At 44.6% G+C, this 15,293-nt stretch overlaps 1 protein-coding gene across 1 annotated transcript in view; it reads right to left on the bottom strand.

Moving 5' to 3' along the window:
• TDRD9 (tudor domain containing 9) overlaps positions 1–15,293 on the bottom strand; it is a 78,945-nt gene that overhangs the window by 10,728 nt on the left and 52,924 nt on the right. Inside the window, exons 15-26 of the mRNA XM_033138755.1 lie at positions 14,623–14,754; positions 13,048–13,207; positions 12,647–12,710; positions 11,867–11,930; positions 10,983–11,027; positions 9,023–9,076; positions 5,047–5,163; positions 4,261–4,368; positions 3,984–4,084; positions 2,684–2,857; positions 1,600–1,711; positions 649–861 (exon numbers count right to left, since the gene is read on the bottom strand). Coding sequence (XP_032994646.1) covers positions 649–861; positions 1,600–1,711; positions 2,684–2,857; positions 3,984–4,084; positions 4,261–4,368; positions 5,047–5,163; positions 9,023–9,076; positions 10,983–11,027; positions 11,867–11,930; positions 12,647–12,710; positions 13,048–13,207; positions 14,623–14,754 — 1,344 coding nt within the window. The remainder of the gene's footprint in view (positions 1–648; positions 862–1,599; positions 1,712–2,683; positions 2,858–3,983; positions 4,085–4,260; positions 4,369–5,046; positions 5,164–9,022; positions 9,077–10,982; positions 11,028–11,866; positions 11,931–12,646; positions 12,711–13,047; positions 13,208–14,622; positions 14,755–15,293) is intronic.

The raw sequence follows: 15,293 nt of genomic DNA on the forward strand, positions 1-15,293 counted from the left end.
GGTGTAGTGGTTAAGAGCGGTAGACTCGTAATCTGGGGAACCGGGTTCGCGTCTCCACTCCTCCACATGCAGCTGCTGGCTGACCTTGGGCTAGTCACACTTCTTTGAAGTCTCTCAGCCCCACTCACCTCACAGAGTGTTTGTTGTGGGGGAGGAAAGGAAAGGAAAATGTTAGCTGCTTTGAGACTCCTTAGGGTAGTGAAAAAGCGGGGATATCAAATCCAGACTCTTCTTCTTCTTAAGACAGAACAATGGTCCAACTCCATATGATAATGGCAGTCAACACGGTGCCCTCCAGATCCCTGACCACTGGGCCATGATGGCTGGGGCTAATGGGAGTTGGAGTCCAACAACAACTGGACAGCCCCATGTTGACTACTGCAGCTTAAGGAAACTTACTAGATTCCCAAGGATGCAATTTCTTAAAATGGTCGTGCGAAGTCAACCCAATTTGCCAGCATGAAAAAGTCTGCCCAACTATTTAATATATGTTAGCCTTCTCCAACCCCTCCAATCACTCTCTCCCAGCATTTACCAATCCTGCCCTTCCCCTGTTTTCTAGAGACCTCAGAGTTGATTCAGAGCTGCGTGTGCTTCCTTGGGTTTGAATTAAGCTGCAAACACAAGCATGCTTTAAAAAATATGTACCTCTGCATTCTCTCCAGATACATATAGGACTTGGGCTCTGTAGTATCTCTCATCTTCCCACTCAGTAAAGGGCGCCAGGCATACCAAATCTGGATAGGGGCGGACTAGCAGAGGGGTCAGCTGTAGCTGGTTGATCTCAGCAGTCACGTTGTTGAGCACAGCCATATTTTTCTCGTCAATTCTGTAACCCCAAAAGTGCCCAACTTCTACCACCTGAAGAGAGGGAAGGGAATAGATAGATAAATAAATGATAGATAGATGTTGAGTGTGTGGTCAAATTCTTACTTAATCATCCAGGATATCCAGCCAGCTGCTTTGCTGCTCCCTTTGCAGAAACAGGAAAGCCAGCAAAGGGTCAACAGTTAACTGCAGCTTCTCATTACGTGAGAAATGGGAAGCCACCATTAATGGCTTTTAAAGGTAGGGATAGGTGAAGAAATTTGGCTGAGTCTGCTTTTTAATGTAAACCTGCCCAGCAGCAGCTGACAGGGTGGTATTCCTTGCCTGGCTTCCCGGCAACTGCACATGGCTAGCAAGGCAATGGCTAGCCTGGCACAGTGCGGGCACAGCTAATCCCATGCTCGTGATGCTAAGCATGCACTGAGCTCCCTCCTGCCTTGCCCGTCCCATAACAAGGAGCATAAAACAGCATAAAACAAAAAAAATGTGTATATTAGGACAGCTGCACACTGAAATGCTTTCATGAGCACTTAACAGTTGACAGCTGATGCAGAAATGAGGGAGACCTCAACCAATGATTGGGGGGGGGGGATGAGAAGTGCAAAGAGGACTTATGCTGGCAAAGGAGTGGTCCTGGACCTAGTAATATGACCTAGACCCCAAATGGTCTAGACTCTGAATGTACACTAACAGCTGCATGACCTAGACCCCAAATGGTCTAGACTCTGAATGTACACTAACAGCTGCAGCATAGTTTTATGACATTTGTACCTCTGTGACACTGATAGATAAATCGAGGCTGCTGATGGTCTGCAGTTTTTCCAAAGGACTACTGAACTTCTCCATGGGAGACACTGTGTGTTTCTGAAAGTCCACATTCACTCTAAAAAGAAATGTGAAGCACAAAAGCAAACAGAACAGAAATCACTCACTGCTACCTTCTGCAGACTGCTCCCTCGATTGAAATGTTTATAGCGACTGGCCTAGGCAGAACAGAAGACTACGACTCCCATCATCCCTCTCCACAGGTCATGCTGGCTGGGCTGATGGGAGTTGTAGTCCAACAACATCTGCAGAGCCACAGGTTCCCCATCACTGGTTTAAGTAACCAGCAAACCTCAAACGATCTCTTCTCCTCTCATGGGCAAGGCCAGATTAGCCCTCAACGTAACAAAAGCAAAAACACTTGGCTTTTTAAGGCTGGAGCATCTAGTGGAGTTGAACAAAGCTGATTTGTTTTAAATACATTGAAAATGTTGTTCATACACTTGGCCAATCACCTAATAATAATAATAATGGCTCTGTTCCATTTTCAGAGCTAACCATGATGCAGTGTTGCATCTAGGCTGATTTTAAATGTGAACCATGGTTAGTTCTAAACCAGAGCTTGAAACCAAGTTAGAAACAGCTGGTTTGCAAAGCCTGGCTAGGTTAGCATTACCAGCTGCAATCACAACTGATGGAAATTTGCAAGTGCTATGTTTACATAGACGTGAATGATTACACAGCTTTCATTTTCATAGGTTTCTCTCCAATATTTTGTAAATCTAAATTTTAAAAAGCTAATACATCTTTTAAAAAAAGAAACAGAGCGTGTTCTATGAAATGTAAACCACTCTCCCCCATTTCCTTGACTTTTTAGGCACCCATAATAACTTGCTCTTTTCTTTATGTTCAGATTTCGGGATTATGTTTTTGTCTCACAAAGTTTCTGAACCCAAAGAATGAGCTGAGCAGAATTCACACCGTGCACTCACCGCTCCCGCCCCTGTTTATTTGCCAACAGAATAAATTTATGCAAAAGAGGCGCATGAGAATTTGCATTAATTTGAAAACTAATGAATCTGCATCATACTGGGAACCCCGCGCGAGCATGTTTGGTCCTCCTTCCATTTTCCCTTCAATCTCCTCCGGGGAATGTATATTAAGCTCCATTGGAGTCCGCAGCTGTGACATCTTAAGGGCCATATATACGGCAGAAAGTGTTTTAAAGCGTTCGGTTGGATTCCGGGAAAATTCTACAAAGGCTCTACAGGGAGAAAATGCAAAGTAAAAACAAGGTATATTCTGTGGGTTAGAACGAAGAAAATACTATGGCGGTAGGGCGTGTTGAATTTTTCAATGTTCAAATTCCAAAAATGAAGGGTGCTAGAAAGTTGTAATGTGATTTAAGAGATTCAAAGGGTATTTTGGTTAATATAATTTAGTTTTGCTTGGCAAGTAAAATGTGTGTAAAATCACAAAGAAATCATTCAAAATGATTGCCAAGTACTTGCAGTTATATATGACAGGCACACCAACCCAGAACATTTCAAACCCTTATGACTGTGAAGATACCTTTGAAAACGTGTAGGCAATCTTTTTACATTAGGTATTTATATATAGCCTTTTTGAAATATTTATCCTGGGGTAGTTGACTATGCAAAGTGAAATTAATAATAATAATAATGATGATGATGATGATGATGATGGACATAATAAAACAATTAAAAGAAAGAAAACAATTAGGACAATACACAAATTAAAATAGCAATTAAGACAGCGAAGTAGCAAATTAAATTCCAGCCATTCAAAAATAATACATCCTCCCAATAAAGGCAACAGCCAATTAATGTGCGTTCGAATGACGCACAGTGGCGCATGTGCACACGGTGCTGAACCGAGAAGCGACTTGAAAACATCGCTAAATGCATCACTAAAAGGGGGGATGGGGTGGGCTTGTGTGCACTCCGCCGATCATATGTCAGTGAGGGTGGAGGAAGCCCCAAAGAGACCAGAGATCCAGCTGGGCTTTGTTTAGGCTGCTCAGTCTCCCCGCCTAACAGCTGGTGTGTGGGGTAGCACAGCTGCAGCCGCTTTCCCATGTATCCTCCTGCCAGCCCCAGAGCTTCAATTCTAGTTGTGGATATATTTGGAAGCAGTATTTTTGGTATGGATTGAAGAGAGAAAAACAGAGAGGGCATTTAGAGGGTGCTCCCAACTTTACGCAATTCACTTACATGCATGGGGCCCCAGAACGTAACCCCCCAATTAAGTAGGGGGACACCTCTAACAGCAATATTAAAAATGCACAAGAGAGAAAAATGTTCTGCCCTGCCCATGATTAGCAAAACCAGAATGAATTATGCCCATGTTAAAAACGGAAGTTCACCTACTTGGTCCCATGATAGGAAATGGATTTCACTTGGCCACACTGTCTGAACAGGGACTGCAGTTGCTTATGGTAGAGGAAGCCGTATGGGGGAATATTCTTCAACTGTTAAGAAAATGTATGCCTTCAGATAGGTTAAATTTATACATTAAAAAACAACAACAGTGTGAGATAGATAGATATGAGAGAAATGTGATTATTAAAACAACAGTATTGGGGAAGAGGAAGGGACACTTCAACATGGCTTCACAAGGCAGAGTCAAAACTTAGTTAAGCTGTACCATTACAGTGGTTTTGGGATCTTTGCCAGACAGCTCCCGGACGGCGATTTCTTCATCATGTTCCGCCAAAGTAAAATAATTTGGATAGAAAGCTCCAGCCATTACAACCTAAGAAAGAAGGAAAAGTTAACAGCCACAGGAGAGGCGGCAGTTCTCCTGCACTAAGCCATTTGTCACACTGCTATGACACGTGCGTGATTACTTAATCACATGAGCCAAACTCTCTGGTTTCGTGGGGCTTGCAAATGTGTTTGCAGTTACGTAAATGCAATTTGCAACAACAGCAGAAGAGGTTCCACTTTGAAACCAAGCATTTATTTTTAAAACAAAATAAAATAAAAAAGTCCTTCTAGTAGCACCTTAGAGACCAACTAAGTTTGTTCTTGGTATGAGTTTTCATGTGCATGCACACTTCTTCAGATACACTGTGCATGCACACAAAAGCTCATACCAAGAACAAACTTAGTTGGTCTCTAAGGTGCTACTGGAAGGAATTTTTTATTTTGTTTTGACTATGGCAGACCAACATGGCTACCTACCTGTAACTGGAATTATGGAAGGCCATTTATTTTTAAGTCTCACAGATTTTCACTGAGACTCAGGTGTGGGGGGCCCTGACTGACTCCAGCTACAAAAGCTGAGGCTGCTGAACAGAATCTTGGGCTGGGGTGCTTTGGAAATTGTTGAGTTTTGTTGTGTATTTTTTTTTAAAAAAGTTTTATTTTACATATGTATATTACGTATTTGTATCTGGAAAAACATCTCTCAAACATCCAGACATCTCACCTGCAAAATGAATCGCTGCTTATACACATGGTCTTGATCCATAGCAGGGGGGTGAGGGTTGACCTGCATGTTAAACACGCCCATTCTCTTTTTCAGTTCCTCATACAACTCAGCCACCTAAAAAAAATCACATCTGGATATTAAGCACAATACATTCCAAGACCACCAAAAGGAGATTTCATTAAGGAAAACATCTCCCTCTCTTCTGCACAATGCAAAAACAAACAAACTCACACCTTACTATTTTATATTTTTTTACAAGATTTATAAAAAAGCTCACAGAAAATGCAAGTATAAAATATACGCCAAACGTAATACAATTAATGTAACAGCACAACACTAGAAGAGGATTTCTTATCTATTTATGTCACAGGCACCAAGGGCCTAGGCCAAAAGCTAAACTAATATTGGTAGGGGAAAAAACATTGTGGTTTATCTCCACATCCTAAAAACAGGGTTCCAGTCAGCGGCGTTGCAAGGGGGGCGGAGGGGGTGGGCCGCCCCGTGTTCCAGGGGAGGGGGGTGACACTTGGGCCGGCCCCACCCCGCCCCGCTGGCGGGCCCCGAGCAAGCCGTGGAGTGAGGCAGCCTCGCCCTACAGCCTGCTCACAAACCTGCTTGGTGGCCTGCAAGCAAGCCGCGGAGGCCGCTCCACCCCGCGGCCTGTGCGGGGCCCACCCGCTGGCGCCACTATGGGGCTGGGCCGCCCCTGCTGCTCGAGCCGCCGCGGAAGCAGCAGCGCCAGCCCAGGCGCATTGCGCACGTGCGAAATGTTACGCATGCACACTCTGTCTGGGCCGGCGCTTCCACGACGTTGCGAGCCCGCCAAGTGAAAAGGCGCCTTGTGGGACTGCCACGCGCGATCGGCAGCTCCCCACAAGCCGCCTTTTCGCTCGCAACGTCGCAGCACCAGCGGTGGAGTGCACATGCGCAACATTTCATGCATGTGCACTGAGTCCTGGTGTTGCGTCATGACATCACGGTGCCTCCGTTCGCCGCCCTGGGTGGCGATGAGGCTTCCTCAGCGTCTGGTTCCAGTCAGCCACAACCCAAATTTAAAGGCCATTCCCACCACCTTGACCAGTTTGCCAATTGGTACACCGTGGCTTCCAAGCATGCTCCGTCCCTCACTGGACCCCAAAGTGTTTTTTTGTGGGGGTGGAACTTAATGATTTTTTTACAATATTGTTTTTGTGCTTCTACAAGCCTTAGGATTTCCCCAAACATGCCGATACCCCTCTCACTTTTCAGTGGCCTTATTATTTTGGCACAATTTTCACTGGCAATCACCATTTGAGTGTGCTGTACATCTTATGAATGAGGGAATCCTAGAAGTTGAAGGAGGGAGGAGCCCTTTGCTAGGAACGTATGTCCTTAATAGGATGGCACCAAAATGGCCCACGAGTATTGCAGCCCTGTTTGTGGGCCACATGCTTCTCAAGGGAGGAACTAAACCGGAATTAGCCTCTTGCCTTAAGCACCAGTAACTGCAACAGCTTCATCCAGCTTTTATTTTGAGCTTCACTTTGCTGTCGCACTTGCCAGCAGCAACACAACTCCTCTCTCAGCCGCCATGCTTATTACTTGTTGCAGAAAAATGCCGCACCCAAGTCATCTTGGTGTTAAAAACAGTGCCTGTCCCACCAACAGGAGAGTTGCGTTGCAGCTGCTGCCAGCATGGGGAGCAGTGGAATTATTTTTAAATTATCTTTTTACAAATTATTTGCAATTTTGGAGTAGCACGTTGGTCTAAAAACTGCGGCAGGCCAAGACACAAAACTGCTTTGCCACAAGAACAATTCGTCGTGAGAGGGTATATTCTGAGTCCCACATTAAACGCTGCAGCAGTTCTCTGCAAGCTGCACTGAGAAGTTCCACTGCGTTCCTGTGTGTTGGATCAAAGGGCTTGTTTGCTTGGAGCAATGTTCCCAATTAAACTCTGAGCGGAGGAAAGGCATGTCCCTGCCAATGAAGGTTCCCCATTATTTCCTCTTTCAGGGTGCAACCCGTTACGTTCAAGCGGGGATACACAATTTCCGTTAAATGCTGGGGGTAACCTTAGTAACCGAGCACCGCGATTCAAGGGCACTCATTAGCGGCCTTTGTCTCTTGTTTGCAGCAGGAAATCTGAACAGTTTTTGCTAAGTTACGCATTGGCTTCTGTGGGCCTACATGAAACAAACTGCATCCGATCACACTTTCTTAAAAGCAGAACACTGTGGGGAGCAGGGAATGGCAGGGCAGGAAATGTCATTACTGGCTTAGTTTTTGTTTAATTTTTTTAAGAAAAAAAGGTGAAGGTACTCACCATGAAGTTGTTACAGGAAGTGCCATACTTTTAGCATTTGGGGGGTGGGAAAGGTGCCAGTGGTCTGTACTCTTGAGTACTTCCAGGAAAAAAGCACTGAGCTCTAGGAAATTAAACTTTTCATTACATTATCTTCCTTACTGAAAATGCCCTCTCCTGTTGAGGGGGCCTAGTAGGAATTTTTCCACCTGGCAAACTGGCGCTGGCCATTTGGTTTTCGCCTACCTCGTAGCAATCATCACAACTTTTGTAAGGTTTGGTGGTTAAGCACTGGTAAACCTTGGTTTTGGGGAGAGGAGGTGTAGCCATCACCTGTCCCTCCATGTTAAAGGGTATTCCGTTAAAAGGATCCGGGTGTGTGGATCTTTGTCCGAAGCCCGGGTAGGGCTAGGGCCATGCCACGATCCCATTGGGGACCCTGGGGGAGCTCTACTTCAGTGTTTTTCAACCTGCCTGGTGTGCCGTGGGAAAAATGGAAAAATTCAAGAGAATTACTTTATATATAGTCAATATAGGCACAGAGTTAAATTTCTTAACATTTTCTAATGGTGGTGTGCCTCGTGATTTTTTTCATGAAACAAGTGTGCCTTTGCCCAAAAAAGGTTGAAAAACACTGCTCTACTTGATGTACATCAGCAGGTTTCCCTCCATTGGTGGTTGACTCTTACTAGACTCCCTGCATGGTGGGCAGGAGTCAGATATAGTCGGTTCAATTCTAATGTCTAAGCCAGTGATGGCAAACCTAGCACTCCAGCTGTTTTTGGACTACAACTCCCATCATCCCTAGCTAACAAGACCAGTGGTCAAGGATGATGGGAATTGTAGTCCCAAAACAGCTGGAGGGCCAAGTCTGGCCATCACTGGCCTAAGCCAATACCACTCACATTCTGGAACCGAAGAAGTTGTGGCCTAAATTTGCCCATTTAACCTAAAATACTGTGTCCTGGTGTTATTATTCAACATAAGGGGGAGGCCTCAGGGTCTCGCAGCAACAACAACAACCACCAATAAAATTTATATATCACCCTTTATCCAAAGATCTCAGGGCAGTTTGCAAGATAAAAATGCAACATGAAAGCACAAATAGTTAGAACAAAAACAAAAAATGTAGTGTTGGGCTAGGACCAGGGCCCAAATGATGGCTCTCAGCACAACCTACCTCAAAGGGTTGTTGGGAAGATAAAACGAGGAAAAGTGGGGTAGCTGTGTGTGAAACCTAGAGCTCCCTCTGCAGGAAAGCCGAGGTATAAATGTAATGGTGAGACATAAATAAATGAAGCAAAAAAGCTGATCAGGAGGTTATCATAGGAACCCCATAGTCTGGTCTCACTTTGGAATTGTAAAATGTGATGTTTGTCTGAGGGGAGCTGCTTAAGAGCTCCTGGCATTGAAATGAGTAAGCGACCAACATCCCAAAAACAATGCGGGTGCTTGTATGGATTTCATGTGGATTATGTACGAAGGAATTTACACATGTGTGTGTGTGTAATACTCGCACATGCACAGCAGATACAGCTGCTGGGCTCATGTCTTGCTTGCGGGATTCCTGTAGGCATCTGATCAGCCAGATTGTTGGGCTAGATGGACCTTGGGTCTGATCCAGCAGGGCTCTTCTTGCCCAGGTACTTTGTATTATTGGGGGAAAGAAAAGACGCACATTCAACTCACCTCTCTAATTCTCTTGATGTGAATATAGTTGGAACGACCCCAGTCAAGCTCATCCTGCAGGAGAAAGCCAGGAAGCTAAGAGGCTAAAAAGCATGCAAAACCTCTTCACTCTCCACCACCTTCAGCAAAAAGGAGGCATTTGCAACTGGTCCATTCCAGTCCAAGCGGTCCATGGAAAGTTTCTTCAACCCCTTACACCCATCTGTGCTCATAAAGCATCCCATGGAGGTAATCTGGGATGGCTCAGTTGGTAGAGAATGAGACTCTTCATCTCTAGGTCGTGGGCTCAAGCCACACATTAGGCAAAACATAGATTCCTTCCTTGCAGTGAGTTGGACTAGATGACCCCCAGGGTCCCTTTCCAACTCTACTACTCCATGAATCTATGAGCTCATGTCAGCACCCAAACTTCCAGGATGTTGCCAGTAGGGATGGGTGGATACGTCAATTTGTCCCTGCCTACTGAGATCAAGCAGGCACTTTTACTGTACTTTTTTGGCCCCTGCCGAACACTGTCTTGCTTCGACAAACCTACCCAGATGCTTAGAAAGTTGAGGCAATTTGAATCTGTTGCAGTATTTTAACAGTTGTAAGGTTGTGAATTTTTATTGACTTTATTGTTTTATCTTCTGTGAACCACTTTGAGGTTCTTGGGGGTTTTTCACAATCAAGCAGTGTATTAAATTTTATGAATTAATTATAAATATGAATTTTTTAGCTTCTCGTTCTTCCAATCCTCCACATCTCCACATCATTTTGATTTATTCCCAACCCCCAAGTCCTCATGCAAATTCATCAGCATTTTAGGATAAAACTCTGCTAATTATACACATGTTTGCTAAGCAATTTCTTCTGAAATAATAATGCTTTTTCATATGGAGGTAGCAGTGGCTCCCATATAATCGGGGAAAGTGTATCTGTTCACTAGGGATGGAAATTCGGTTCAATTTGGGAAACTGCATTTCAAAAGTGTGTGTTAGGAGAAAGGCACACTAAAATGCTTTTGATGACTTTGGATGGCTTTATTTTATTTATTTTTAATGAAGAAGAGTTTGGATTTGATATCCCGCTTTTCACTACCCGAAGGAGTCTCAAAGCGGCTAACATTCTCCTTTCCCTTCCTCCCCCACAACAAACACTCTGTGAGGTGAGTTGGGCTGAGAGACTTCAGAGAAGTGTGAATAGCCCAAGGTCACCCAGCAGCTGCATGTGGAGGAGTGGAGACACGAACCCGGTTCCCCAGATTACGAGTCTACCACTCGTAACCACTACACCACACTGGCTCTCTGTGTGCAAACTGATGTGGCTATATGGAGAAATAAGGAGAGCAGAGTTTGAAAAAATGAGGTTGGGGGGGAGAGAAACCAGAATTGACAGATTTGGCCATGCCTGCTGTTCACCCAGGTGTTTGGAGGAATCTGATGAATGTTGAACTGAATTTTCCATTACAACAGATATTACAAGTCAAAATTACATAACTGCAAAGGAAAAAACAGAAGAGAGTGCAGAACGAATGCAAGAAGAGGACAATGTTACATCATAAACAAGCTTCTTTAGAGAAGGCACAGAGAGCAAAAGACGGTACGAGGAAAATAATGTATTGTAAAGTCAAAGGATCAGTCTGGTGTTAGGATCTAGCCATAAGGAGTTATGATTGTTCGAGGTCTTGGCATAATTTCTGGTTGCTGCAAGCTTTTTAATGTGTTGTTTTATTTTAACTTTCTGCTGCTAACATAGTGTTAGCATTTTATTCATGTTCTTATCGGTTGTGCATGGCAATGGCTCTGGTTTTAAACTCCTTCCTGGGATCCTGAATGTGGACCTAAAAGCTCAATAAATAAACCAACCACATTTCTGAAAGCCAGGCCTGGTACTACTCAAAAGGAAAGGATGGAGATAAAGCTAAGTTTGGGTGCCCAGCAATTAAACAGTCCAGACCTGACAGACAAGTGAAACTAACCTTAGGGTGTCTCAGTTTTCCTTTCTTCTTGCTTTCCTGCCATTCCTAAACAAGAAAGAAAAGGGGAATAGGTTTTTTTTATTAAAAAAAACAACCACACAATTTGGTAGTTTGCACTTCAACATAGCCTGGGCACAAAATACTCCACATGCATCAAGAGCGAGACCCGGGCTTTGTATAAACAACACACATTACGCCCCCAACTTCCCCCAAGGAATCTTGGGTGCTGGGAATTCCCTAAGAAGAGGGACTGAATGTTAACCTGCTCTCGGAATTGTGGGTCTGCGAGGGGAATGGGGTGTGTGTGTCTCCTAATCACTCTCAACATCTGGATCGATTTACAGTCTCCACGATTCTTTGGGGGGGGGGGAGCCATGACTATTTGAAATGGTGGGCAGTAAATGCACAGTAAACCCACCCAGCATGCTTTCCTCACTTACCGAGCTTTGGGAAGGGGACAGGAGAGCTCCAAGAGCATCCCGGAGACGTTGCACCACCTTCCCAAATCCTGGAAAGCAAGGTGTTCCTTACCCCAGTGTCTGGGAAAGAGGTGAGAGGGCTCTGGGAACATCCCAGAGGCTAATAAGGAAGGCGCTTACTCGCTTACAGGGAAGGTCGCACAACGGCTTCAGGAAGATCTCAGGGCCTTCCCAGATTTCAGTAAGCAGTCCTCTGCCTTATGGGGGGCGGGGAACAGTTCCAGAGGATCCTGATTTCGCCTTTGTGTGTGGACCCCTGGAAGCAAGCCCCCCCAACTAAGTGGTGGTCCCACTGCACAGTGTAGAGATGGCACCAAAATGCTTGCTCCCCCCCCCTTAATGGTGACACCAGTTATTAGTAGCAAATGGGAACATAATTTGCGGGTAGTGGAGGAAGACAGTTACCTTAAAGGCATCCAGAAGCGCAATACAGTCACTCTTGCTATTCCCAGAAAAATGCCGTTTATTCCTGTAAACAATTCACTGCAAACTGTTATAAAGTTAAAGAGCAGTCGGCACGTTTGTTGTTTTACAACACCATTACTTTTTTAAATACCGGTAAGTTTTTGGCTACTGCCTCTGAAACACGAAAGGAACACCAGTATGCAAGTAGCTGTTCTGCTAAAATAAAACAGCAGATTACGGTAAGTAACGTCCGTTCAGAAAGAAGATCCACTGCAACCAGACTTGGCTGCAAGGAAATTATGTTCAGGATTGCAGCCTCGACTGCAAAGTTTTAAATGTTTTTCTTCAGCCAAAATGGAAAATAGGTGAAGATACATAAGATAGAATCATAGAGTTGGAAGAGACCACAAGGGCCATCCAGTCCAACCCCCTGCCAAGCAGGAAAAAGATGGCGGATCGAAATATAACTTTGGTGTGGCTTCATGTTTTTTTGTTTTTGCGTAACAGGTCCAAACACACCAATTTCCTAGCTCTCCCCCCCCCCCCAGTTCATATAATAGACATTCTGTTCCCCTGCCCACCAACCTTCGAACAGCAGGGATTCACCCACCTCATGTGATACTAACATACATCATCTGAAAACAAAGCAAGCGTGCCATTTTCTTCCAACTATTTTTGTATTTATATGTGAGCTTATGTAGATTTCACTGGCTAACTGACCCACTGAAATTTTCTTTTAAAAAAAAATCAAAAATCAAATGACAGCCCATGGAAAAGTACCTGTATCCATCAAGATGCTGCCTAAAAGGTATTACAAAGAAGTTGTTCAAAGAGAGGGCAGCAGCTGAAACAAAGAGAAAGAAATGGGGTTTAATTCTAAAAATTGTGCTCCACCTTCTCCTTCACAAAAAGAGGTCTAGGATCCAAATTTTACTTCCATGTCATCCCTGACCACTGATCCTGCTAGATAGGGATGATGGGAGTTGTAGTCCAAAAGCACAACTCCCATCATCCCTTCTGTAAGCTCCTTTAGACAACAACCTTACTTAAAATTAAAAAGCACAATGACCTTTAAAGCACCATGAATACTGAGGTTACCAGGAAAATCTTTAGTAACCCAGGTATGCAACTTCCAGCTTAAGCCATTAACTATACTGTACTTACTCTGTTGCCCAACTTACCTATTATAATGCATTCTTCCAAGCACCCAAAGACATGGCCAACAACCATTAGTTTGCCAAGGTGCTGGTTCACGGGTAGCTGTGCCAACACCCTGCCTAGGAAGGTCAGCTCACCATCGTAAGGGTTTTTTGCTTCTGAATGGACAGCGAGTGCTCCTATCTATAGCAAAACGCAAGCAAAGATAGACGTTAACGGGAAACTGGTTTGCCAACAATCACGAAGCTCAAGGCTAAAATTACCGGTAAGAATCCCCTAAAATATATATTCCAAACCTGCAGATACTTATTAACGCCAGGCCTGCGCTATTGTACCCGTCCAAACCCACATACAACTGATGAATTAAGAGGGAACATGAACTCTTCCAGGGCATGTCGGCCTCGTCTTCTGATAACTTCAACACTTATTGAGTGCTTTATCCATTTCACAATGATGTGGTGCATGTTGGTTGTGTTCCTCCCTCCTCCCAGAGGTCTCAAGAGTGGCACACGGCACACTTTTTTTAAAAAAAAGAACCACCATTACTGTGAGCTTTCTATGTGAACCGCCCTGAGACCTCTGGGTATAGGGCGGTATATAAATTCAATAAATTAATAAATAATAATAATAATAATAATAATAAGTTTTTAAAAACTAAAAGAAAAGATAATGCAACAATACTGTAAAATTCAGTAACAGTCAGAAACCAAAGTTTTCAGTCTGGAGAAAATAAAAGTGCTCTGCTCACCATGTTCTTCTTCCTTATGCCTGCTTTTGCAGTTGTCAATGTTAAAAACAATACAGTGGTACCTCAGTTTACGAACTTAATCCGTTCCGGAAGTCCGTTCTTAAACCAAAACCATTCTTAAACCAAAGTGCGCTTTCCCTAACGAGGTCTCCCGCTGCCGGTGCCCTTCCACCGTTCGGATTCCGTTCTTAGAGCGAGGTAAAGTTCACAAACCGGGACACTACTTCTGGTTTTGTGGAGTTCGTAAACCGAATCGTTTGTAAACAGGGCTGTTCTTAAACCGAGGTACAACTGTACTATTTGAGCATGTACAACAACAACAAAAAAAGAGTTATTTCAACCGATTAGCACATGGGTGGGAAAGTGTTCTCAGACTGAGGGCCACAATGCCTTCTGGGGGCCACATGCCAGAGGCGAAAGTGGGCACAGCAGCTAATATAAATTTCACCTTTGTACAGCAGACTACATTCTACATACCGACACCCTTTATCCTAAATCCAAACAAGCAAGAAGCGTTCAGTTCATGGAGACATGGGGTGCCATTCAACATCATGGTGTTACGACCTTTCCACTGGAACAATCCTCCCCCACATGCTGCTCCAGGGGTTATTCCAACCCCCCACCCCGGAGCCAATTCCAGGGGACACGTGGGGAGAGGATAGGATTGGGCAAGGCAAGTCCCTGCAGAGAGCTTCTGCTGGGGGGGGGCACATTAGGTGAATCTTGCCCACTGAAGCCAAGCAAAAAACACGTGGGCCCAGGGAAGGGCATGGCTGAGGGATAGTGGATGTCGCCTGGGGAAGCGTTGCCCGTTTCTGAGGTTTAACGTATCAAAATAGAAGGGCCCAACCTCCTTGAGGTGCAGAACGGTGCGCTCAATATCGCTTATGCTGGGAGGCGACAGAGCGGTTGCTAGCAAGGCCCTTGGTTCACCCATGTCGAGCAGCTTCACCTTCAGCACGGTACTTTCCAGGGGGCGCCGCTGAAAGGAAGAATAAGAGCACAGTGACGACAAATGTGATTCTGTGTTGCAAATCTCTTCGTGGGCAGCTGGAAAGATGTTCGCCTTTACTTTCTGGGCTGAGCAAATCATATGGGGGGGGGGGAGGAGGCACAGTAAATCTCCTGGCTGTGTTCACACATCACTTCAAGCTGTGACTAAATGTGAATGCGCAGCATGCAAGCGCATGCTCAGGTCGTGGGTGCTTTGCTACTCTTCCGCTCCTGCCACGCTGCCAGGAATATGTCGTGGCCTGGCTTAGCGTTACGGCAGAAACCTGGGCTTGTGGTCCGTTTTCTCCAGGCAACCCATAAACAGCAAGCCATGAAAGCCTCTTTCGTTTTGTATATATTTATTAAATTTGCATACTGGCCCTTCATCTGTACATCTCAGGGCAGTTAAAAAAAGATAAGAAACACAAAATACATAATAAAAACAAGAACAAACCTTGGCTACTTGCTTGTGGTTTGCTTGGAGAGAAAACACATGTGAGTTCTGGTTTGGACAATGCATTAGGCCAG

This window comes from Lacerta agilis, chromosome 1 (genome assembly GCF_009819535.1).
Source record: "Lacerta agilis isolate rLacAgi1 chromosome 1, rLacAgi1.pri, whole genome shotgun sequence".
Taxonomy (NCBI): Eukaryota; Metazoa; Chordata; class Lepidosauria; order Squamata; family Lacertidae; genus Lacerta; species Lacerta agilis.